Raw genomic sequence first — 27851 nt, 5'->3', positions numbered from 1 at the left:
ATTAATGTCTGCAGTTTTGAGGGAGGGATCTTAAAATTTACTGGGTTAAAATTATAGGTAGACTAGAATACTAGTTATTTAGAAGCCTTTGCCCCCCCCCCATTGTCTTTTTCGGGTGGGGGGGGGGCGGGGGGGGGAATGAAATTAATTATAGTAAAGTAATTCTTCAATAAAATAAGCTGCCTTTCAATTTTTTTACGTAATACAATTTCAGAATATTTTTTCTCAGTACAAATAAATTGACATCGGGTAGTTGTGGAAGTACCGCGTCGAAATATAGATAAAAGAGTACCAAATTTCCGGAAGTTTACATCATTTCCTGGTGAGACGAGTACTGAATGGGTAGACGTTACCCGATTGGCTATGTATATATTTTCATTTTAAAATGAATATTTTCTTTTGATTGTTTTTTTCTTATTTTCTTTAGTCCAATTTTTTTTAAAATAAATAATGGTACCAGTGTCTCTGGCATTTTACGTATTTTGTAAATAAAGATATTTGACAGTAACTTTTTAGGGTATTTGTACTACTTCCTGGGGTGGAAGTTTATTTTTTCTTTAACTAAGAAAGCTTAAAACCTAGGATCCACCCCCAGAAGTCTGCTGCCGTAAATTGTCTTGCTGGCGTTTTGGGAATATGGGTGATTTGCATCAATTACACTTTTATTGACTCCATCGCTGTCGAAATCGGACGAGATTTCTTGGCATGAAAAATAAATCAGAAGTTTTTTCAAGAATAATCAAGAAGCAATAATTGAGTTATGCTTATTTATTATTTATAGTACAAATCTGAACTTCAATATAGATTTTTAATCACATATTTAGAAGATATTGGATGACACCGTAGCTATTCATAGAATTACATGTTATCTTATGGATCGTTGTTTACTTGCGTTTTCATTCCCCAGATTAAAAAGTCAAGAAGTATTCCGAACGCAAATATCGTAATTTACAAAAAACAATTGCTGATTGGTCGACCAGGTTTTACCGAATCCCAATCAGAACTCGAGAAAAAAACACCCAACTTCTATCAACACCGTATGCCAAGGGTTCATGAGGAGAGTATCGTTTCAGAAACCCTTGGCTAGCGAAGATGACATTTGCTATGCATACTCCACTAATAAAGTTCTTTCAAAAGACACCAAGGCCAATGATCTTGTGACCTTGACTGTGACCTACATGGTAAAAATAGCTTTTTCGAACTTTTACCATAACTTTCGAACCATAGGAGATAGAGACTTCATATTTGCTATGCATACTTCACTAGTAAAATTCACACAAACGACACCAAGGTCAATGTCCTTGTGACCTTGACTGTGACCTATATGCTAAAAATAGCTTTTTCCGAACTTTCGCCATAACTTTTGAACCATATGAAATACAGACTTCATTTTTCGTAATAAAGTTTTTTCAAATGACGCCAAGGTCAATGGCCTTGTGACCTTGACTGTAAATTATATGCTAAAAATAGCTTTTTCGAACTTTCACTATAACTTTTGAACCATAGGAGATGGAGACTTCATATTTGGTATGCATACTCCACTTATAAAGTTCTTTGAAATGACATTAAGATAAAGGACCTTGTGACCTTGACTGTAACCTATATGCTAAAACAGTTTTTGGAACTTTGTTGCCACCGGGCGCATAGTGTTTACAAACACAACTTTATTTGTAAAGTAAATGAAAGCACAGGTGCATGGGGATGGGACTTCCTCCCCCCCCCCCCCCGTTAGGTACCCCCAAGGGTTCTTTGACTTTTTTTTAAATAAAATATTTTTGTAGGACATATTCACGTATTACGACTGAAAAATCCAAAATTCAAGCTAAAACTAGCTTTTTATAAAAAAAAAAAATGTGAAAAAAGTCACAGAACCTTGGGGAGGGGGTCCCGTCCCCAAGCACTTGTGCATGAAAGAACTTGGAAGCCATCCACCATGCATCAGTTGCGGGGCCAACATGCTAAAAATAAAAGAATTTTTCAGTTTTAACTCAATGTTCTTTTTTATTTATTTCTAACATTTTTCTTTCCCGGCTTTCTATCTTCTTTCTTTCTATCTTTTTAATGAATATTATTAATTTAATTAATTGTGCTTGTCAAAGGCATGAAAATGAAGTCAAAGGTACGGGCACATGACGTTAAATATTTAAATAATACTAGTTATAACCCATATCTAATGTATGGGTTCTTTTTTTTTTTTTAATTAGAAAAAAATGTTATGACAGGTGCTTATGGAGAACGCTGAGAAAATACAGGTGCACTACAGATAATATATAGACAATATACAACAGTGCAAGGAAATTGATAAGCCTTCTCGTGCATAGTTTTTTTTCTCTTACAATGAGACTACATTATGTCTTGTTTTCCATTTTAATAAGCGTCTCTCCTTGCTTTGCTTCTGCATCTAAGGATTTCTCAGAGGAAGTACAATTCCTTTTCGAAAAAATTAAATTTCTCGAAGCAAACTACGGATCGCTTAAAAATGAAGTTAGAGTCTTACAAACTGAGGTAGGTGATCTTAAAGTTGAAAATGGAAAACTTCGCAAGCAGCTTGACGACCAAGAAAATATGGTGAAAGAATTGAAGACACAAATTAAAAATGGACTTTCAGAAGGCAAAGGTATTCAGAGGGACGATCAGAACACAAAACGCCCTCAGCTGTTAAATCATACAATTATAGGACAGCCACAAAGAATAAGTAAGTTTATTTAAGGTCAAATGACCCCTTGATAAGAGAGATAACTTCAGAATGAAAAAGATGGTCTGACTATAAGCACTATGATATCATTGCACTCGCTTCCCCCTCCTTCCAAAATTATAAAGCATAAAGCATTTTTTCTTATCACATTTCTCTATAATATCGTTTTAGATTTTTGACATTTTTGCTTCTGTGTGCAGGGAGAGCTTCTTCAAACGTTGGATTTTCTGCTTCTATAAATGGAAACATTGGAGTGGTCAGTAGCCAAGTTCTTGTGTTTGGAAGAGAAGTCACCAACGTTGACCATCGCTACAGCACAAGAAATGGACATTTCACGGCGCCTTACGAGGGCCTCTACTTTTTTACGGTGTCAATTGTCGCAATGCCGAACAAGTACATTGAGACAGAAATAGTGCATAATGGAGTCCCACTGTGCTACATTTATTCTGGAGAAGGGTCCGGTTATTATGGTCCTGGGACAAACTCCGTAGTGGTACAACTTGCCGCTGGGGATGACGTGTACGTACGTGTCCGAGGCGGACAGCACGGCTCGGGGAGCGTTATTGACGGAGTGTATTCAACATTTACGGGTTTCTTTCTCAGTCCAAATGTATGAATTCCTCAGTAAATTTAAATTTGTAAGTCTTGAAGGTTTTGTTTTTTTTGAAAGAATATGAAAGAGTCTTTTTTCGTACTTATTCACATGTCGATTAAGAGGGATATTTGCGCAACATTAAATGTTTTTTTTAGCTTAACTCTGAAATAGCCTATACATGTATTTTGAATTTAAACCTCGCACCTTACAGGGAAATGGGGAAGAATTCAATTTTTAAACTAGAATCACTCTACTGCATGATTATAGCTGCAGAACTGTAGCGTTTTGGTTTCATGGCAAAAGACCAATACATGTATATAGTAATACAGCCATAACGCTTTATGTAGTTCTGCAACTACTACATGATAAACTGCACAATTCTGTCAATTCTTCTCTAAATATCTTAATACAATGTATTGTAAACTTTTAGATCAAGCCTTGAATTTCTGAAAGAAGGTCACCATGACCTACTTATTGATCAACACATCAAATATGCATTAACTGAAAAACATGGATTTTTCAAAATTTATTATTAACTAAAATATTGAAATACTGTATACTCAGTATTTTCGCACCCTTTAACCTCGTCAAAAGTGGGTGAATTAAAAACGATGCGAAACCAAAGTCTTGAATGCATTTGTGTATGTGCGTATTTAAAGAGGTAAATCGTTCTCTCGTGTGAATGGGCAAAAATAACGCTGTATACAGTATAAATGTCATCGATACCGACTTCTTGGCTGACATCTTCAGAAGGCAAAAATTAGTTAACTAAGAAAGTTTGATGATTCTAATCCTCCTACAGTATCCTAAATATCAAGATAAAAACATAAAACTCCAAAAAAGATATATCAAACTGACCTACTTTCAGGTTGAAACCCCCCACCCCAAAAAGATAACTCAAGATGCATCACTGCCGAAATTTGGTTTCTTTCAGCCTCTTATTATCCGAAGCATTGAAATAATTGTAAGACTTATATACAGTGAGTGAAATTTCCAAAATAGGTCACGACAAAACTGGGGATGGGGGTTGTCATACTTTATATTAAAACCTAAATTCCTCAGCAAATATGGATTATCAATCGGTCCATCGCATGATATAAACTTCACAAGATTTCAAAATCATTCACAACTGAGAAGTGCGACTGTGTTATGCGCCAAACTCCTCTATTGCTTCTGCTCATTCTCTTTAAAATAAAAGAACATAGTTCTGGGTTCATGTCATTCCCCAGACTTAAAGATTGAGGGAGGGAGGGTTGGTTGTGTTTCCAGTGTGTACAAACATTTTTGGCACATATTTTAAAATTGAACGTCTAAAAATTAATGGTTTTATTCATTTGTCGCAACATACTAGTACTCTTTGATTGAGTTATCTTTCTTTTTGTACTTTCATCTTATTTAGTACAACTAACTTTGTCATCAGATTTAGATATATTTTATTACAATGTATCTCATAAAACATAAATGGAGTTAGAGGGGACCTCTCTTTTCAAGCAGACAACAACACACTTATTAAGAGAGATCAACAAAAGAGTTCATTAAACATTGCAGAATTGGAAGCCCTATCAACTTTCTACAATGTACTGTACACAAGCACTGGGGAGTCGGTTGTGAAAACTTCCTGAACTGTAATCTTTCTCCTGTTATGTGGTGACACCCTCCCCCTCCACGCCTTTTCTATATAGATTTTGTATCTATATGTACATTCGTTCCTAATAAAAGCAATATATTAGTTATCTAGGATGTATATTATGGGCTTTAATAAAAGACACAAAATTGAAAATAGTGAAACAGCCTTGAGCAATGTCTCTTAACGCCCCCCCCCCCCCCCCCCATCACCACCACCACATTCAAACGCGCTGAATTCTGAATGCAATTGACATATCTTCTCGAAACATACGTTTGACACTTACAAGATAAAACTAAAGAACACAGAAATCAAGAAAGGGCTTGTCAAGAAAAGCTTCTTTCTTTCATATATACACATGTATTTGACTTTTCCTATCAATTTAAGAGTCGGTGTTCCAATTTTTGGATTGAGTTTACTTCAACTTTTATGAAAGGAATTCGTTCATATTTGAGGACTCTGGCACGTTTCATTACTATATCTACAGTAAATGAAACGTGTCTAAAAATTCCACAGAATTGAGGAACGAGTTCCTTTGATCTGCGTTACAATATTTAACCTTTAAAAAAATAGATTACCTAGAGATATATTTTGTAGGTACCACTCAACGAAAAGTTACATTCCTTACTGTCCTTTTCAATGAAAAATGGATAAATCAGGACTGAACATGGAAGTTTTATATATTTCAGACAAAGGAAGTATATTTATATTACATACAACCTATAAATAGGGGTTTATCTCTTTTGGATTGATTTGTCTCTTTTTAATACATAGGTATCAGAATCACAAGTTTTCTGATTGAATTATTAAACTGCGTCTTGTTCTACATAATTAAGTTTTATACGTATACAAGTACAGAAAAAAGTAAAAGTAATTCAATTGTGACGTTCTCGCAAGTTTCGAGATTATCTCCCTTGGTGCGCTCTTTGGTTGAGGAGGGGGGTTTCGTTGCCGCGTAAACAAACAGGTGGGACAGATATTTGATACTGTGTATGTTGGATACATCGCATCATCGATATACCGGTTTATCATAACTACACGATTGTCAAAATGCACTCTACAACTTGAGAATAACCGAATTAAAGTAAGGGCATCATTTTTTACAGCAAAAAATCGAAACAAAAAAGAAAATATTAGTGGATATGAGACTTTTCGGATGAGGGAAGAGATATGGACCTCTAATAAATACGGTACACATGCATCTGATCATTGCACGTCGGGAATCTAAATGACATATTGATTTTTTTCCTTATTATAACTTGAAAACACTAACTTTTCCTAAAATGTTCGTACAATAAAGAAAATCGGTTTCTAGTACCTTTTATAAAGACTACGACGTTTCTTTCGTTTTCAAGTACCCGAAAATTGATAGTTGATTTGTAAATATGCATAGTTGAGCTTGATAAAATCATCAAATGCATCACTGCCTAACATTATTATCTTTCTATAACAATTTAAAATTTTAGAAGTCATTAATATCATTCTTTTATTTATGCACGTTTGTATACATGTAGAGACCACCTGTCCCACCTCCATGCTGAAATGGGTACTTTTTGCGCCTCTTTCGTAGGAGAGTTACAATCCCGAAACTCGCGTAATTTTGGCGTCACTTTAATATATTTGTGTTGTAATAATTATGACGTCACAATAAGGCAGATGCTAGTGACATCACAATGGCAGTGTAAGGGTGCCACAAATGAAAGAGAGTGAGAGAGAGAGAGAAAGAGAATGTTTTATATTGTTTACAAAATGATCAATATATAAAATGTTACTAATATTATAATCTTCTATAGAGTATTTGTCATTCATTTGCTAATTCTTCTCAGAGGACATCGTTAACTCTTTACTCCAACATCTTTCGTTTGGGGTAACCAGAGGCAAGATAACCCTCTCACATCACCTACAATACGAAATATATTTTATTAAATCTCTTAACAGATACAGAAAATAACCCTATCCACAGGGATGGGAAGAACCATTATCTTACATAAATAATTCAAGCAATGTTACACGGCTTTGAACGAAGAAATTATTAGGGTTCTCGATTTTCTCTCAAAATAAATTCAACAAACTCCCCGGAGCTTTTGGAACTGAAGGCAGAGATAACGTAGTATGGAATTCCCTTCTGGTGCCTCAAAACATGTGTCCAATCAAGAAAGGAGAGAAAAATGTGTGAATTTTAACACCTTCGGCGACGGGGGTCAGAAGAGATTGGACTAACATCCATCAATGTTGAGCATCGAAATCTAGGTAAGCAAGGTATTTTCTGTTTGGAAGGATGGCTTTTTTTATCCATTGCAGGCGTTTCATTGCTCGTGAAACTTTTTTGTATGAACCACTCTTATCCTCGTTTTATTTGCAATTTTCCTCCCGTTATGTGTGTAACATTTGTTGGGTATACCTAAACTTACTTTCTATTTTACCCCCATAATGTTATTGTACAGTTTGACTTCTATCTACAACTTTTATTTTGGTTGCTTGCAGACGCTCAGACTTCGTATACACGGGTGATAAAAATTGAAAAGAAGAAAATTGAACAATCTCTAATTCTCGCCTGGCCTTTGTGAAATCTGTCGCTTTATCGGGGAATATTTGCCGATATGCATGTTTGTTTTACAAGAGCGGAGCTCCACTGTCTCCCTGATAATACCCAGTGTCTGGGGAAGTTTTTTTTTTTTTTTACCCGATTTTGTTTTCGACATAAATTTTCGCTTTATTTGTTTGACAGTTTATTTAAAGATGATGATAAAAGATCATATGCGTTTTCGGATAGAATGCTTTATAAATGCATAAATTATTTAGAATTCTTGTATTATCTAATCTCTAGTGTTCGAATATCTGAATTCAAAGTACACTCAACTCAGGGAAGTTGATGTTTACGAAATTTATGAAGACAGAAATATATATTTGAAAGGAGTATAAGTTGAAAACACTTTCTGAAAAAAAAATTATCATGAAGGAAAGTTAGAAAATTACTTATTGTTCGTTGAATAAGGGAAAGGAAATATGAATTTACTCTTTCCAGATTAAGTATCTCAGGCCTACATTTTTATTTCTCTTTGAGTGAATAGCTGGTGGAAGTATAGTGTGGATTTTGACACTTTTTAATTTCTTTAAAATAGGAAAGTTTTTGTTCCTGTGATATCATGATATAAATTAGTTATATTCAACTGTCAGAGATTCAGAAAGAGAGAGAAGGAGAGAGAGATTTAACTGTCAGAATTTTTTAAAACTTTTAAAAATGACCAGAAAATATAATTTCTTGCATGCACTGCTGATCAATGAGACAAAATTTGTAACATACATGCATGTAATATACATGTGTGGTAAGGGTTTTCTTGGTATAAAAAAGAATTAAAAGGGTACAATGTAACTTAATTAAATGAAAATAAATGGATATTAATTATGTGCATTAATTTTAAACTGCAAAAATTTTATCTTAATTTTTCTATATTATAGCATTTTTAACACTTGTCTCCAGATCTTAGAAACAGTTGAAGTTTGCAATTGGTAAACATGATTTGTAACTCAGTCAGATTATTCACATTGCCCTCAAGTTGATACTTAATTTATAATAATGGAATAAGGATGAATGTATTGATATTTTTAATAATGAGTTTTTCAAAACTTAAACGCAAGAACATTTCATGCTTATTATATGGAAAGTTTCAAAATGCAAGTAAAAAATGTTCTGACATAAATTTTAACATGTCAAAAGTTTCTCCTTGTGTGTTCTACACTGGTGCATGTGAATTACCTTACCAGTAAATAAAATCAAAGGGAAAGGGGTATAAAATTTATATATCGATATTATATAACATTTAAGCTAAAATTCATTTTCAGTGCAAAAAAACAAAAACTTCATGGTTACTGTTTAGTAAACTTTTAAAGGGGATCTTAAATCTTGTCTTGTACTTGAAATTCGAGGTGTAATTTATCTTTTTTGCAGCTAAAATTTACAGTTTTATGCCCTGTAAATCAGTCTTTTGGCATTTTCTTGCAGCTTTTAAAGCAATTAAACAAGAAACCTGAGAAGACTAATGCTCAATTTGGAGTCAGTTCCACCTGATATATATATTATCAAATGTAGGAGATAGGGAAGAAACAGAGAGATTTGTGGGGCTAATGTCTAGCACATCTGAGGCCATTCAATTGGTTAATTACTGATAATGAAGATAAATGATGTTTATTATAAGATTATGAGAACAAAATTGTAGCCAGCTAGGAGGATGGGGTTAGTTCATCCAGCTTAGGGGATGTGATAAAAACTTGATCTGAGGTAAGGGAATTTGGTGTCCTTTGAAATTTTGTTTTGGAAAATGTAAACCAGATGATGTCAAAACTGAACTGCTGCACAAGAAAAAAAAATCTTTTTAAAAGAAACTGGAAAGTACAAATAAACAAGCTTTGCCAAGTTGCGTTGCTAGATAATGATGCAAGTAGTTTTTTTTTGTCTTCTCAGCATGCACACATTTTCTTTTTTTCGGAGCAGTACTTGTAAGTTTCTGTAACGAGTTCTAATGATGACAAGAGATAAAGTTATCATTTGGGATATTTGTGAGAGGCTTGAAGTAAATGGAGTGCACATTTATTGTTGTGCACAAAAAGGCCGACCTGTCATTCTTGCCTGCAGTTTCTGCATTTACATTCCTGGAAAATGGATTGTACCATTGTGTGCTTAGACGGCTCTAGTGTGAAAACTCCATTACACTGATGAAGACCCAAATGATCTAAAGTGACTCACAAAAGGGGGGCTTCCCAAGGGGGAAATAATTTTCCTGTTTGGTTAAGCAGATGGACCTTGCATCAATGGGTTGGACATCAATATGGCATATCAATTAATGCCCAAGTATTAATCCAGAGTTTTATCACTGATGTTATGGAAGTAATACTTTTCAAACACTACAAGGATTCTTCTATGCTGGGAATAGCCATTGAAACATTTTAGTTCTTGTAAGGGGATTTGAATAATTTATTTGTCATGCAACTGTGCCCTAAATACAACATTTGCATTCAAGGGATATTTTCTGACTCGTTATCATCAATGCGAAATAATTAACAATATAAAAGTGCTTTATTTTTCTAATGCAGATTTTTAGACTTTTAAATATTTTAAATCAAAAATGTTGAAAAAACGTCCAAAAATAAATCTTGAGATTTTTCTCAGCTGTTGCCCAAGGATAAACAGATTTCATTTTAAGCTGCCTTTTCATAAAATTATTTATGTCCCAAAAGACAGCTGACATAGCTTAAGCTGTTAACCATTATTTGTGAAAACTCTTTTGAATGATGGATTTTTTCAGATTTATTATTTTAATCCCTGGCCACAGACACAGTGAGCTGGCACGATTTCCCTTCTGCTGCCCTGCTATCAATGATAACTTATTATTGATTGACACCACTTGTGATTTTTCTGATAAATAATTGATCTACTGTTGGACATGGTCATTGGATGAACAGAGTTGACACTCTTTCAGATAATGGTCATCCATTTAATAAATGACCACCTACAGTTATGTGCAGAAAAAATTCAAAAATCAAATCTATTAAAATCACTGTATGTGTATATATAGTAGAGGAATTTATTGAAATTTTTAAGGTATTTTTTTTGTATCCATGGGTATTTATGTTTGTTGAAACTATTGGGACACGATTTTACAAAAAAGGCAATAGAAATTTGATAGATTAATTGTTAATTAACTTTATAGCATTTACTCCCAATTGTTTTATCCTATGATAACAAATTTTAGGACCATTGTCATATTGTGCATGCAGCTGCCCAGAAAGTTGTTTGTATAGGTTAATTATTACCACTTCATAATTATAATAATTACCAGTATATGATGTTATCATTGATGTTATATAGATTGTGATATATATATCCTTATGGGAAATGTCAAATATATCCGTTTCATACTGCATGAAGATGAATTGTTTCCTTACTAATTATATAGGGGGAAATCCGTACACAGTAAAGTGATATAATATCTTTGTACTAGAAGGATATTAATATATTGCTGTGGGTTTTTGGACAACTTTAATTAAATTGAATAGCAACATTGTTACAATCCATTTCTTGCCTTGGTGTGAATTGCATGCATGACTGTGATGGAATGTTTATTGGGATCAAGTTTCAGGTTGAACCTATTCATCCTCACACACCTGGGTTTAAACAGCACACCTAGTTGCAAACACTGACTTCATGAGTTATTGTCATTTAGCCGGTGCATTATTCTTCTCTTCCAGTTTGCCAGCAGCTAATTACGCATCACCAGTTAATTTCTCCTGGGCTGGTACGAAGACAGGCTGACATTGTCCAAAGAGTCAACCAGGGAATTGAAACCAACAAGAAACTGCAGGATGCAGTTGTCACCATGGAAACGTCACTTCGCCTTTGAAGGTATTTCTAAAGGAGTTGTATTTTTCCTTTCTTTTGCTTCTTTTATTTTCTTTTTTATAAAGTAATATTAAAGTGCCTGGTATCTTGCTTTTATGATTTTTCCTGCAATTTTTGATTCATTAGAAAACTATATCCGTAAATCAAGAGCGATGGGGGAAAAAACCCTTAAGATCGATCGATATCATTTGCTATTTGAAGTCAGTGAGCTTTTGATTGCACTGATTGCATGACTATATGGGATACTGGTTCCAGCCAAAATCAATTAAGACATTAGATACACTTGTAATTATTTTAACTAGTTATTTTTTTTAACCAAATGTCAATACTCGAACAAAATACGGGGCATAAAATCATTGTGCGATAAATTTTGTCTGTTGTTTTATTGGATAGATATCAAATTTGCAGTTTTGTGATAAATTATGTATCATGCCTAGAAGTATAATAATTGCATCATTTCGATTTTTCCTGCGAGCATTCTTTTTTGGGTAGGATTTGTCAGATTTTGAGTAAACATTTTTAATCGGAGTAATTACTGAATTTTTAACACTTCAAAGACATTGTTGTGGGGAATCTTTGTTGAGCAGTGAGACACCTATGGTTTTTTTCTATCTATCAAAGCTTAGTTAAGGGGAACTGGTCAAACAATCTTTGACAAATATCCATTGTGAATCTGATACTTAAGTCAACAGATCTCAAAGAAAACTTGTGTGATTTTAAAATTCAGTGCCTTAGAGTAAACATTCCTGTTTCATCCATGTGGTGTTGAAATTTACAGCAGGCTTTGTCAGCGAAAAAAAAAAAAGAAAATTGGTATTTTACTTTACCTAAAAGTTTTACGGAAGGAAAGATGTATCTAGAAAAAACATTCTTTCTAGTTAGAGCTAGAAAAAAATCAATTGTGGTAATTATCGATGAAAGTTGACCAATTGTAAGATGTGATTTATTTGCGAGTGGTCCCAGACTGAAATGTTTTTCCTCCTTTATTGGCAGGTCTGATGGGTCTCCTGAGAAACCACACAAGAAATAGTTCCTAATCGCTACAAATGGAGAACCATCTGATACCGGGGAGATGTTTCACTACCATTTATGGTGAAGGCTTATTATTGGATTATGCGAACACCGAAAGAAAATTTTGCTTCAGTTAGGTGATATATGGATCTTGATGTGTTTGCGATCTGATACTCTTTGTTACAATGCCTGGGTTTGGATGAGGCCACTTTACGTGTACTTAGCCATGGTACTAAAAGTGCGCCGAAGATCATGGCGGATTTTGATTGTGACAGTCTCGCTGATGACGATGGGATTTTTGTGCGTTTTAAATTTGCTGGTTCATGAATTGAATTTTTCCGAAAAGATTGTGAATAGAAAGAGTGAAAATGAATTTATTTTCAAAGACCCGCAAACCTATATTGCGCAGGGAATAAGAAAACCTCAATCAGCGGTTGATAAAAGTGACCAAGACAATGTTAATTTAGATCAGGGTTCATATAGAAAGTATATTTTTACGTCCCACAACAACATTCCAAATGACATTGAACAAGATATCGAACAAGATGATAGTGATGAAGAATACACAAACGTAGAATCAATGAAAGACGATGACAATGACAATGATGATGACAAGGATAACAAAGATGATGAATTTGATGATAACCATAAAATTAGTCCTCATTTAAAAAAACAGAGGATATTTGAACCTTATGATTTCCAGAATATGTCCAAGCTCATATTTGCCAAACCACCTTTGCGATTCCAAGAAGTTCCTATTAATGGGAAACAAATGGTAGGAGAAATGGCCGAATCTGATAGGAAGGAATTCTCTGGGAAGCGAGCAGTTTCTGAGCAGATCTTCTGGAGTGCATATGTAGAGAAAATGGTGCCCAAAGGTATCCCCTCAAGAAAAATATTGATATAAATCATAGGAGTTGTCTGTTTTTATAGATAGGATCATATAAATATCTGCCTGTGTAATGGGGAAGTGAAAAATGGTAGCTCAGAATATTATTCATCATGAATGGTTTGTTTGACTTGGAAAAGAGGATGCTTTTTTTTATAGCACATTTACATTCACTTATGCATGTTATGTAAAATGCAGAGGTTAAAAAATCATGTTAATTATTTTGAATTACTATTAATTTGAAAGGAAAAAAATCATATGAATTACCGTATAAAATTTTTATTAAACCTATGATACAAATTTGATGAAAACTGGACCATCTGTTTTAGTAAGAAATTTAATTCACAGAGTAAGATGCCAACAATGGGAAAAGTTAATGCAATAATTAAACCCAAAAAAAAATTAAATTTGAAAATTTTTCCAGTAAAATTAGTTTTTAGAAAAGCAATCCTGGAAATTCTTTTCAAAAATCTATAAAGTTGTGTGTAAATGTATACAAAAAAAACTTGTTTTGTACGAATACGGATATTGCAAATTCATGCAGATGTAGTGAAGTCATCTTGGATCCCCAGCTATATAAACAGTGATAAATTTTATGAATTTCTTATACGGTTATAATGAATTATGGATCGATATATCGAAGTAATTTCATAGGCCAATTTGTTATAACCAAGTTTTGCTGTATTAATATTTTTTTCTTAATTAATTTTGGGAAGGAGGATAAAAATTAGAATGACTTTCATTCTTTGATGTATGTTATCTATTAAATAGTATATTTCTCAGCATTTCCTTCATGACACATATAATAAAAGGTAGATGTTAGGACATACGTACCACTAAATCTCGGTGATGAAGCATGCTCAAGAGCTGCATTATCATGTTTTCACAACATAAATATTTATGTATTATAACAAATGAATGAAGATAATTTTCAAAAAAGTTATAAAATGCAGGATATCTTTACAATATTTTTAAAAGATAGTGATCGCGAAAGGGGTGTTTAATGGCTGAAATGAAAAAGATAAATTAACTTTTTTTTAACACACATATATTGAACATAGGGGCTGCATACTAAGTACCCGGTTTTTGTTGGGAGAGCAGTGAATAGTAAACCTATACCCGGTGTTATTTGAGAGGCAAGAACCCAGTGAACTGAGCCATTTAGTTGAATTCAGGAACTGATAAGGATCTAAATGTTAAATGATCAAATATTAAATTATAAAAAGTCCCAATCATTTAAACCGCGACAGTAAAACACATTTGTGACAGGTATGAGGCGATAAGAGCTTGTAGCTGGCCAGGTAAATGATAGGTATTACCTGTGTTCTGTGAAGCTCGAAAAGGGGTCGGAGGTCAACACATTTCTTCTCCTGTTTTACATGAAATCATTTTGGGGGATCAGATTCATCGGTGTTCGTTTTGGAGATCTGTGGAACATGTGTAAGATCTATCGCAGATTGATCATAGTGGATGCAAAAACTCATTCCGTGTGTTTATATACCCCCCTAGATAATGTTTAAAAGGTATTATTTTGTTTACAGAATGTTTTTCAGTTTTCATCATATAGTAATTTAATTGAGCAGTGTCAGAGTGTTGAGGAATAAGATATTGACTGTGCAAAAAGTTGGTGCGAATTTGTGCTATTAAGTTATATTGCATTAATTTCCATTCCAATAAAGTACCCTGAATACCTAATACAAATTGTCAACACCCACCCACCCAAATTCTCTCTCTCTTTTCTCTCTCTCTCTCTCTCTGACACACTTAAATTTCTTATATGAATTAAATTCTACTGAAATTTAGAAATGCTCTTCAAATTGTGTATTCTATTTGGAATGGTGGTATTTGTATTAAATATTTAAAAATATGTGTCTAAATTTTTATTGAAACTTTGCATTAATTAGATATAAAGTAATTTTCTCAATGGTTCGAGACTCTCTTTGTAATTTTCTTTTGATAGAAGAAAAAGAAATAAGTTTATGATATAAAAAAAATCTTTACAATTTAAGGACTCAAGGAAAAAATGTTTATTAATTTGCCAGGTTTCCACACAAAACAGCTCTTGGAACACAGCTATAGCTTTCAAATTGATAGTTTCTGTGAATAAATTCATTCCATTGATTACTTTAATTCAATTATCTTAATCAGAGATTCTTAATTTCACTCTATAGTATCATTCAAATACTCTGAATGTGTTTATTCATATTCTGTTGTTTGAATTCATATATTAAATGTATATTGTAGCATTTCCTAGGCCCTAATTGATGATGATTATGCAAGAGAGCAAATATCGTTGAACTTTATTTTCATTAATCTTACACTGACAGAATGCCATAAGCCAATGAATTTCAATCTATCACAGAATATTCTCAAGAGAGGTGCATGCAAGGCTCAATTTGAAAATAGACACCTCAAAGGAAAATGGCAAAGATAAGAACACTCCAATTTCTTTCATTATTTTCACCACCTTAATTAAAAGCCGGGCTCCAACTTGTGTTCATTACCTGAACGCATGATATTTTAGAATATAAAATATGTACCAAGCAATCTTTGTGAAGATCGAGGGTTAATGAAAAATTCTGACATTCAAGAAATATTGGATTTTTCATGCATGCTGCATTTGATTTGTATTTTAATGAGACTTTTGGTCTCATCTTTGATATTACATGTGGGAAGTTTCCAAGAGGAAAAAGCTCCTCTTTGCATGAAAGGTATCAGCATCGCTGCCAGCAAGCATTAACAAAAACCCTGATAGAGAAGAATTTAATAACGTGGGTAAACAGCTGTGTTCGCACCAAAAGAAACACAGCTTTAATAGAAAAGATCTATTACTGTAATGGTTAAATCAAGCAGGTAATTTGTTTATTACAAGGAGTAACCTTAGATGGTGAGATAAGTTTCTACTCACTCAAAGGAAACACTTCATAATCAAATCCTGTTATCTGTTAAACAAAGCTGAAACATCCTACATGTATGTTCATATACTTGTGGAACTCAGAGCTATTTGATGTGCAAGAAATAAATGATTTTATATGATAATAACATAATTTTCAATTAAGAAAGCATACTGCTTTACTAGCTCTGCTGAAAAGGGTTTGACTTGTCAAAATGGGCATAAAATATTTATATATATACAACAAATTTGACTATTTCCTTGATCTAGTTTGAAATTGAAAATACTTGAAGAAAATAATTTTTGATCCATGTAAAAGGGAACATTGAATTATTTTATAGAACAGAATATTCATTCTAATGCACATAACACTTATTTTGAATTAGTTGTTTACACACAATTACATGAAAACATTTTCAAGATAAGTTATTTTTAGCCATTAAAAGCATTGCTATTTTGATTTAATATGAGGAGTTGAGTTTTGTGGTGAAAACAACCTTATAATAAGCATCAAACATTTTAGATAACTCAAGCTCCTTAAAGGCTAACACAAAGTACACTGTACATCAATTCAGCTTTAATTGCTTTCTTTGTGATGAATTATTTAGCAGTCAAAGTGTGAACTCTTGAATTTTTTATTTTCTTCTCATAAACAATATTTTGGTGTTACAATATATATGTTCTGATTAGAAACCTGTGAGCCACCATTTTATTTGAATTGCCAATGTGCTAAAAAATATATCTTATTCTTAAAATATAAGTATGTTCAACTTAATTTAGTTGTTCATTTTTTTTAATTAAAATTGAAAAAACAGAGGGGCAGTAATTGGGTTTGAGATTAAGCTTTTATTTCGATATGTGTACAGCAAAAATTGTCAAAAAAAAAAAAGAACGTCCTGATGTTGTGTATTTTAGTCCCTCCTAGCTGATTTAATAGTTTAAAATGTTTTCTAATTACATGTCTACAAAAATGTTGTTTAATCTGGCCAGTTTCAATTTCTATGGCATCATTGCTTTGAATAAGACATGTTTTACTGTCCATTTGCAAAATTTATGTGCTAAAAACACTTTGTTTACTAAAAGTTGTTTGATAAAATTATTATTTTCTATTCTTCCAGGTTTCTCAGATGAAGAAGTGTTCAACTACACACAAGTGGTTACTAAAAAGTAGAATTTTTTGTGAAAAGTGTGGACCTTAAGAATGCTTACATCACTTGAAGAACAGTTTATGGTGTGTTTCAATATAACTTGTCACACAAGGTAAGATTAGCAGAAATTTGTAACACATTGAATTTGGCTCATCAGTTAGGGGGGTAAGGGCAGGGAGAGGGGTTACTGACCATAGGGTCAAGACTTCAGTGACAGCTTGGTACAGCTGCTTTTCTACTCTGCGGAGAGGATGATTCATGAACAATGTTATTAGATCACTCTGCTTGTATACGTTATGAAATAAATAAACATGCTAACAAGCTTTCTTACTGACATACAACAGAAAGTAGTCTATTTCAGTGTAAATATTTTTTTCATATATTCGATCAATGCATACTATCTTTGCAAGATATATAACTGTATTCAGCGGCAGCTCACACATATTAGTCCGACCAAAATAATTCCATCATGATAAGTAGATACAACATTATTGTTCATGATAAGAGTATTTAGTTGTGTATGTCATACGTTATAAATCAAAAATAACGCACAATATCATTAGAAAGTCACTTTCCCCCCGAAATGCAAATAAAAAATATCAATATTCCTACGTTTCCTTGCCTTTTTTTTTTTTTACATGTTTGATAACAGAGAATAATTAGGTCATTCTTCGATTCATATCTTTTCACCTATGAATTGATAATACTATATCAACAATTGTATTAAGTACATGTTTATAGCCCGTTAATTATCATACAATTTGTTCTTAAAGAAAAAATTAATCATTCTTTGTATGTGTATGTGTGCCTGCTCGTGTGTACACTTTGTAAACTGTAGGGTATGTGTGGCAAAACGATGAATGGTGTTGCCATGGTTATACCATTATATATAGAACTTGAATAATGTAAGTAATTTCTGCGACAAATACATTAGTATATTTCAGTTATTTTCAAAACAAAAAAGGTTTTCCATGTTTTTGTTTAGATTTCAATATAACTTGGCCATTTTAAACACAAGTTGATCATTGCAGATGAAAATGTTAGAACAAACTATATATAGTTCAACAGGGATTTTAATTTTTATTAATCACGGTGTTGCCATATGATCTAATAAAAAAGAAAAGTTTTCTGTAAAACTTCCTTAAACAAAACGTGTTTCTCCGAGCTCGCTGGATGCGTGTGACAGCTTTGCACGTGTGTAGACCAAGGCTAAAATTGGTCTTGCGGACACAAGTACATGTAGGCCTATGTGTACTGTTTGTTAGAACTAGTGACATCTGTTTTTACAACAGTTCCATAATTAGACAGTGCAGTTTTTTTTTATTAACGTCATTATAAACACTGTTAAACATATTAAATCTAACAGTCGAATATCTTTGGATATGGGGTAACCCATATCTATTCTTGTTATTTTAGAAATTATTGAGAGTTCAGGAAAAGGTCTCTTGCTCTGTTGGAGGAGTAATTATAGTTATTTCAAAAAAAGATGTAGAAACTAAATTATGAAAAAGTAATGAATTAATTTGAGTGATTATCATTTTTGATTTCTAAAATGTTTTTAGCTATGGTTAAGGCTCAAAATAGAATTTTCTGTGGACATTTTGTCTTAAAAACGCTACTCCTTCTACAGTTTTTGTCTTTTCACATTTCAAAAGAACCACTGGCACACAATTTTGACTAAACTTGGTACAAAGCATCCTTAAAATGGAATTTAAATTGTTAAAATCAAGTATCCCCTCGCAAGGGGAGATAGACTTCTGGTTTTATTAAAAAATCTTCTTCTCAAGAACCACTGGGCCAGTAAAGCTGAAACTTATGTGCATTGGGGTAGTGTATTTTAGCTAAATTGTTCAAATTTCATGACCCCCGTATACACAATGCAAAAGTTTTATATAGAGAGAGAGAGAGAGAGAGAGAAGAACCACTGGGCCAGAAAAGCTGAAACTTATTGGATGCATCTTGGTATAATGCTAGATTCTAAATAGTTTAGAATGTTTTTTTTTTACATAGAAATATATATTGGAAAAATCTTTGAAAATGTGGGCCAGAAAAGCTGAAACTTATGTGAAGCACCCTGGGGTAGTGTAAATATTGTACAAATGACCCTGGGGGACAATTATCAATTTTTACATAGTGTATATTGGAAAAATTTGGTTTCTTCTCAGACACTGGGCCAGAAAAGCTGTTATGTGGAACATCCATTGTACAAAATTTCAGTGCTTTTATATAAAATATATAGGAAAAATCATTTAGTGTACTAAAAGTCTTGTAATAAAATAATTATTTTCCATTCTTCCAGGTTTCTCAGATGAAGAAGTTTTTAACTACACCACAAGTATACAGTCCCAGTCTGTGGACAATGTGGAGCTGGCCTCTTGGAATAAGTGTGGACGACCCAAGAATGCTTACATCACGCTGAAGAACAAGAATATCGTGTGTGCTCGATACAGAGACTCGCATGTCAGGTTCATTCTAGGTAAGATTAGCAGAAATTTGTAGACACATTGTAGTGTTTGGCTCATCATTTAGGGGGGTAAGGGCAGGGAGAGGGGTTACTGACCATAGGGTCAAGATTTCAGTGACAGTTTGGTACAGCTGCTTTTCTACTCTGCGGAGAGGATGATTCATGAACAATGTTATTAGATCACTCTGCTTGTATATGTTATGAAATAAATAAACATGCTAACAAGCTTTCTTATTGACATACAACAGAAGGTAGCCTATTTCAGTGTAAATATTTTTTTTTATAGAAATTATTTAGAGTTCAGGAAAAGGTCACTCATGCTCTGTTGGAGGAGTAATTAGTTATTTAAAAGGAGTAATAAGTTATTTAAAAGAAAGATGTAGAAATTCAATTATGATAAAGTAATGGATTTATTGGGGTGATATCTTTCTTCTATCACATTCTGGATAAATTGATTTTTATTAATAGTAACTAGTTTGGTAAAAACCAATCTTTTTTTCTAATGGGTAGTTGAATATCAAAAGTAGATAACTCTGGATGGTGAGCCTGTGGTTTTTCCTGTGTTTTAGGGGAGGTCCTCTCCTTCTACCTGTCTCGTTTGTTGGGGATGGACAATGTCCCCGCTGTGGTCCTGTCCACCACCGCTGCTGGTCAGTGGTCAAAGCATAATCTGGACAGACTGAACTGGAAGGAGAACCAGCTAGTGGCTCTGATACAGTGGATCCCTAACATGGACACATATAGGTACAAGTCACTATAGCTGTACCTGGTACAGTCAAACCTTGTTATTGCAAATTCAATGGGACTGAGAAAAGTGTTTGAAATTTGAAGCTTTAAGAAGTCAAGGATAAAATGCTAAAGGTTAAGTGGTAGGGAATTCCAACATCGAGAACACAGTAATTCATACAGCAATGTCTTCGAAGTTAATATGTATAAATACAAGATGTCTTCCAGTGAATATATATACCCTTTTATGCCCATCATTAAACATGTTTAGATAAGTGTATATATATATATATATGTATCATAATATATGATTATTAGGGATCTTGCACTTCTTTTGTAGTTCTTATGTCAAAATTCCCAAAAGGATCCTACAGGCTTATCAGAGTGGGCAGCCCATTCATGGTGTCCATCTTAAGAATGCCAGTCTGCAGGAGGTGATAGAACTACAGCAGTGGGGCAGCTTGTTCCTGTTTGACTACCTGACTGGGAACTATGACAGGTGAGAGAGAAAAAGATAAAGGGAGATAAATCATCCTGGAGAAACTGCTGCCTCCATGGCAAAATTCTTTGTGAAAATTGGCAGCTGTTATATGGTAGACACTAAGATATATGTTAAATCCATTATCTAGATAACTAAAACACATGATTGATTGGATCTCAGAAATGTTTTCTTCAGAAAGATAAGTGATAAGCTTTTTCTTTGGAGGAAGAAGAGTTATTTCCCTTGAAATGTGTGAAAGAAACAAATTAAATAAAAGCCATTATCATGTTTCTTTACACTCGAGTAACTTATTATTATTGTAGGGTTGCAAGTATGCAGGATGCAGCATATGAGCAGAAGAAACCAAGCATAATTACAGAGAGAATTAGAAATCTATTCAAATCCACCAAAACCAACAAGTTCTGGTTGATTGACAATGAAAGTGGTCTTCTGGATGCCTATGACTTGATGTACCACAAAGAACTGGGAGGCAGTAGGTTCATCAAATTCCATCAACAGATGTTACAGACTTTCTGCATCTTCCAGAAATCCACAGTGACTGCTATTCAAAGACTTCTAAAGGAGGATCAACCTCATGTTTATTTATATAAGTATGCCATGTCCCATGATCCAATTCTGCAGAAGGTGCTACCTAATTACAAGTCGAATTTGATTCAAAAGTGGTTTCAAATGTGGTTCCAAAGAAGACTTGCTGAGGTTTATAAATGGATAAATCATTGTGCTAGCTGACACATGTGATCAGCCATACCATAATCTAAATCTGTGATAAAACTCTAAAGACAAACCAAAGGTACTTCACTCAGGCAAAAGGTAGTGTTCATTGTACAATCAGTACAGCTCTGTCCTAAAATAGTCTCTGTGTTTTTCCAAGAACTCGTATAACAATGTTTCTGTCATTTTTTTTTCGTTGAAAGAGAGAATGGGTAAATGTATTTTAGTGTTATGTGAAGGTATGATTTTCTGTTTTAGTGTTGCTATTTTTGTTGAGATATTTTACAATAGTGCTGTCATAATAAACATGTATTTTGTTGAAAGGGAATATTTTAGTAACAGTTCATTGTATGCACAATAGAAATATGTGGTATTTCAAATTTGGTTCAAACTTAGGAAAAAAACCTCATTAATCTACTTATATGTCACATACTCATACCAGGTACTTATTCCAGTAACCATCATCCAAATGATAAATGTGTGTTACATTTATTGAATTCCATTCTTCAGTATTTAATGGTATATTTTTCAGTATTTTTTTTTTTAATAATTAAGTCAGTGTGATTTTGTTTATATTTTGTGGAATCTTTTGCCCAAATTTTTTATCATTATTTTTTATTAAATGCTTAAACTTTATACTATCATATGAAAACTTACCATAATAAGTTGATGGACTCATACCTACATACATTGTAAGATACCTGTACAATAAGTTGGCCGTTCAAGGTAACAGTTGGATTATCATTTTAATAGAAAATAATGATTTTTTCAGTAATGATGGGACATAGAAAAATCAGTAGCTGACCATTTGAAGCAGCTAAGGGGTATTTGAAGTAGAAGGTTCATTATGATTTTCTTTTTATTTTACACAAGCAACTGTGTACTACATGTACCCCTAAAATTTTTAAGCATGCCTACTTATCAAAAATTTACCTTGTCAAATTCCATTGACAAATCAAGTCTGGATAATGAATACCTGCAATTTTTCAAAATATTTGCATGTGAATCTCTTATATTGAATCTTTTGACATCTGTTAAATACTTTGGATGAATTATGGTATGAATTGTAATTATACCACATCAAGACATTATTTTTTATCAGAAATGTTAAATGTTTCTGTGAACCTATAAGGGTCACCATGTTGTGCATTTAAAAAAAAGCGGGCAATACCTGTACATGTACTTTAAATTTTCATAGACAATCCACTGAATGGTGCTACTTCATTTAGTCTTGAGAAATTTTTAACAGTTCAAAAAAGTGCTTATAAATCCACTTATTTATTTTGAAGCTATTGTGAGCTTTGTATTTAATGTTTTGTTACTGAATAAATGCAATATGAAAACCAAGTTTTCTTACTGAAAGTTGAATTGAAAGCTAAGAACTAGTACTGGCTTATACATCTCTGCCAGTCTGGTAATGAACATGTACAGTAAAACTCGGTTATAACGAAGTCACTGGGACCTATGAAATTACTTTGCTATATCAGTAATTCATTATATCCATACAAGAAATTTGTTAAATTTATATAGCTGGGGATCCAAGATAACTTCGCTATATCTATGAATTCGCAATATTCGTGTTCGTACTAACAGAGTTTTACTGTATATAGAATATAAAACTGAGAGATATCTTCACCAATAAATGTAATCAATTTTTACAGCCAACTATCAATTTTTGCTGGTGCAAATTGTACTTTTCTAATGAGCCCTTCTGAGCTCAGATTGGAGGAGGCTACATGTATGGCCCTTTTGTGTGGTGTGCATTAACATTGGAACATGAGGCATCTCTTGAGAAGCCATTAGTAATTTTTATCATCTTTGTCACAATCATTTGGCTATGCCAAGAAATTGTATTTGCATTGAGAATAGGGATTTGACCCTTGAACAAGAGGAAATAATTAGGAAAATATGCAAAACAAGAGGCCCAGGGGCCACAGCGCTCACCTGAGCACATCGGGCTTGAATTTACTTCCCCCCCCCCCCCTTCCAGGCGTTCATCATTTGAACAAACTAGAATCTACACTACCTGAGGATGATTCCATATAAATACCCCGGGTATCACTAATCATAGCTTTGAAGTACTTGAAAAGAAGATTTTAAAAGGTTTCCCTATATATCCCTATGTAAAACTTGGGTCGGCCATTTTGGCCCCACCCTATCCCCAGGGCCGGGGGTCATGATTTGAAAAAACTTGAATCTACACTACCTGAGGATGATTCAACATGAGTTTCATCTTTCCTGGCCCAGTGGTAATTGAGAAGGATTTTTAAAGATACTTCCTATATATTCCTATGTAAAACTTGGGTCGGCCATTTTGGCCTCATCCTTGCCCCGGGGGTCATGATTTGAACAAACTTGAATCTACACTACCCGATGCTTCCACATGAGTTTCATCTGTCCGGGCGCAGTGGTTCTTGAGAAGAAGTTTTTTAAAGATTTTTCCTATATATTCCTATGTAAAACTTGGGTCGGCCATTTTGGCCCCACCCTTGCCCCGGGGGTCATGATTTGTACAAACTTGAATCTACACTACCCGAGGATGCTTCCACATGAGTTTCATCTTTCCTGGCCCAGTGGTTCTGGAGGAGAAGATTTTTAAAGATTTTTCTTATATATTCCTATGAAAAACTTGGGTCGGCCATTTTGGCCCCATCCTTGCCCCAGGGGTGATGATTTGAAAAAAAACTTGAATCTACACTTCCTGAGGATGATTCCACATGAGTTTCATCTTTCCTGGCCCAGTGGTTCTTGATTTTTAAAGATTTTTCTTATATATTCCTATGTAAAACTTTTTGCCCCGGGGGTCATGATTTGTACAAACTTGAATCTACACTACCTGAGGATGCTTCCACATGAGTTTCATCTTTCCTAGCCCAGTGGTTCTGGAGAAGAAGATTTTTAAAGATTTTTCCTATATATTCCTATGTAAAACTTGGCGGCCATTTTGTTGTGGGGGTCATGTTTGCAAACTTGAATCTACACTACCTGAGGATGATTCCACATGAGTTTCATCTTTCCTGGCCCAGCGGTTCTGGAGAAGATTTTTTAAAAATGCCATTAATTTTTAACAAATTCATGATTATCTCCCCTTGGAAAAGGGCGTGGCCCTTTATTTGAACAAACTTGAATCCCCTTTACCCAAGGATACTTTGTGGTAAGTTTGGTTGAAATTGGCCCAGTGGTTCTTGAGAAGAAGATGAAAATGTGAAAAGTTTACGACGACAACAACGACAACGACGACAGACAACGGACAATTTTGATCAGAAAAGCTCACTTGAGCCTTTGGCTCAGGTGAGCTAAAAAGTAATATTTGTCAAAAGCTTTTCAAGAAACACTATGCAATATGTTGCAAACAATAACATGAAAAACCTGAGTAGAGTCACTAGATGAAAAGAAACTTCCTTTTCCTTCATTAAACATCAAGCACTTCAATGTTGTCTTTCAGATGAGACCATAAAACCGTGACCCTATGTCAGGCATTGGCACAATAAAGATCCTTAAACGGCATATGGTGACATCTCGTATGTTGCAATGGAAATGGAACAGCAAACACAATCTTATCAATCAATCCATCCACAATATTTAAGTAAGACAATTTCTGGAAGTTTTACTTTTTATTTTTGAGAAATGAATGATCTATTTACAATGTCATTATGATCATGTATTTACAAAATGAAAATTTAGTTTTTTCTTCTCTTCCTCTCCATACCACAAATGCATATCATGCACAGTTCTTCAAAAAATCTCCCAAATTAACTCCCTTTTTACAAAGGGGCCAGTACTTTGCAATCATTTCACTGTTTTTTTAAAGCTCCATTGAATCACTTCTCCAGTGGTGCATAGTTCAGTAATTTCTCAATGAGGTCCACATGAGCTAGCAGCATTCTTCTGCAGCAGTATCTCTTCAATCCAAGGGCGTCCAAAGCATCACTGAAAAAGTTTTATAAAATGCTAAATATATTTAAGTATAATAAATCTACAAACTTAAAGTCATACGGTTTAGTTATGTATGCAACTGATTAAACAGCCAGGGGAGATTACTGGGGGATTCAACAAAAGAAGCATGGAACAACCAACAAATGGAAATTTTCAATGTATGACTTCTCAAGATATAAAATAGTTATTTCAGATGTAAAAGAGATCATCAGATCATTTGGTGATGTACTATTAATTAAAATCAGTATAACGTCATGGCTCTTACCCTTCTGTGTATTCCACTTGTAACAATCCAAGGTATGCTTCCCATTTATTGCCAATAACTTTTCCACATGTAAAACAGCGGATTGGGATAATCATTTTTTCTTAACCTGTGAAGAAGTGACAATTATTTTTAGTTTACATCTATTTGTACAAGCACTATTACAAGAGCTAGAAAATACAAATACCGGTACATGTACAGGTAAACTCACTAAACTGTGAGTTTTTCATCGTTAACTATCTAACCTATGAGCAATAAATTTTACTACATAAAACAACTGCAATCACAGTATATTGAAGCAAGGTTCATCAACATAATAGATGATGTGCATATGAATAGTTATTCAAAAAAGAATTTTATTAATTAAATATGATATCTCATTATAAATATAACTATTCTGTGTATTTGTTTTTTATCATTTGACATCGTTAACTATTTTTTGGGTTGGGCTAACCTATGAGTATTTTCAATTTTGCTAAATTTTACTACATAAAACAACTGCAATCACAGTAAATATCTCATTAAATTATTTACGATCACTCAAGCAAGGTTCATCAACAATATATTTTTAGTGTATTTAATTATCTAAGATGAAAACAAAATGAATTAAATTTCATTCTAAATGAGCTTATGTGCAATGTTAAAAAAAAGCTGGAAGATTTTTAAATTCATATGATTATAGTTATTCAAAAAAAATTTTATTGGAGACTTTAAAATTAATTTTTTTTCAACATATACTATAGTTTTTTTAATTTTAATTTTTGTCCCTATATTTGGGCTAGTAACTTTTCACTTGATCGTTTTCCACACCCCTGTAAATTATAATTAACATATTTTCCTGTCATCAGCATGCTTTTTAAAATATTCAACCTCTTTGGATACTAAGTGCATTTTCCAGCAATAGTTGTTGTTCATTGAACAGGTCCAGCAAAATACCCTGATAAATGTATATAGCTTACAAATACCTTGATTAAGGTATTTTATGTAATGAAAATATGAAAGTCACGTTCTGAGTTGTTGTCAGTAAATTTACTCATGCATGTAAAGTACTAAATCACAAAGAAATTGGTATAAAAGCATTTTGGGTGAGGAGACGTTCTTTTATGCTGTTTTTTTTAATATCCGAGTACTTTTCATGCACAAGTGGACACACTGACCACAACTCATAATTCGACTTTTAAATTTAGTTTTTAAAGATTTTTTTGCATTTTCATTACATAAAATACATTGATCAAGGTATTGTGCTGACCTGTTTGAAGCAAATTCTCGAGAGTACAGTAAATGTGGCCTGGGTCACTAGGGATGGGTATCGCCAAAAATTTCGTATCGCGATATATCACGATTTTTTCCTACAATATCACGATAATATCATGATATTTTTAAAAGCAATTTTTACAATGATTTTATATGAAAAGTCATTATTTTTCTTAAAAAATATGCTAGAAAAACAAAATTTTACTTTCTTGAAAATTTTATGTATATAAAATCAATTATGTTTGGTTGGTAAAATGCTGTTCTTTTCACTTTTTACAACATTTTAATACTTTCTGTAATTGTAATTTGAAAGATTGAACAAATAAATGAATAATTTCTGGACTTTAAAATATGTACCTAAAGACCGGTATTTAGGTCTCCGTATCACGAAACTAAAAATTGCGATATACCGGTATACCGATAAAATCGCACATCCCTATGGGTCACGTACCTCAAATTTATCAGAAAGTAATCCGTAAATTTACATTTAAATTGAAAGTGAATTTGAGAGCAGCGCCGAATTCCATAGTTTGTTTATTTAGAAGTTTTTACTTGTTTCAGTGTAATAAACAATTAATATATTGCAAGATCATGAGGGAAATATGAAGATTTATTCAGCCAAGAAATATCATATCACACTCCTTCGATCCCCTCAAGAAATATGATTTTTCTTGGCTGCATGAATAAATCTTCAAATTTCCCTCACAATCATGCAATAAATATATAATATATGTCTAAAAAAAA

At 33.3% G+C, this 27851-nt stretch overlaps 2 protein-coding genes across 3 annotated transcripts; both read left to right on the top strand.

Annotated features, from left to right (window-relative positions):
• Nucleotides 1-2565: 2565 nt before the first annotated feature.
• LOC134232442 (complement C1q-like protein 2) lies at nt 2566-3355 on the top strand. Its single transcript, XM_062714409.1, has 2 exons — nt 2566-2695; nt 2896-3355. The coding sequence occupies exons 1-2, from the start codon at nt 2566-2568 to the stop codon at nt 3309-3311; spliced, it is 546 nt and encodes a 181-aa protein (XP_062570393.1). The 3' UTR covers nt 3312-3355.
• Nucleotides 3356-6848: 3493 nt separating this feature from the next.
• LOC134232426 (four-jointed box protein 1-like) lies at nt 6849-23002 on the top strand. 2 transcript variants are annotated; one of them, XM_062714382.1, is made up of 7 exons: nt 6849-7164; nt 11161-11314; nt 12305-13200; nt 19552-19728; nt 20286-20460; nt 20783-20941; nt 21247-23002. In XM_062714382.1, the coding sequence occupies exons 3-7, from the start codon at nt 12477-12479 to the stop codon at nt 21671-21673; spliced, it is 1662 nt and encodes a 553-aa protein (XP_062570366.1). In that variant the 5' UTR covers nt 6849-7164; nt 11161-11314; nt 12305-12476; the 3' UTR covers nt 21674-23002. The 2 variants fall into 2 exon arrangements, with proteins under 2 accessions (XP_062570366.1, XP_062570367.1); XM_062714383.1 differs by lacking the exon at nt 6849-7164 and adding an exon at nt 9011-9193.
• The last annotated feature ends 4849 nt before the right edge of the window (nt 23003-27851 follow it).

Source organism: Saccostrea cucullata, unplaced genomic scaffold (genome assembly GCF_032062105.1).
Source record: "Saccostrea cucullata isolate Sc308-1 unplaced genomic scaffold, CSIRO_AGI_Scuc_v1 ctg21, whole genome shotgun sequence".
NCBI lineage: Eukaryota > Metazoa > Mollusca > Bivalvia > Ostreida > Ostreidae > Saccostrea > Saccostrea cuccullata.
Note: the sequence above shows the minus strand (reverse complement) of the source record. Positions and strands in the feature narration are given on the sequence as shown.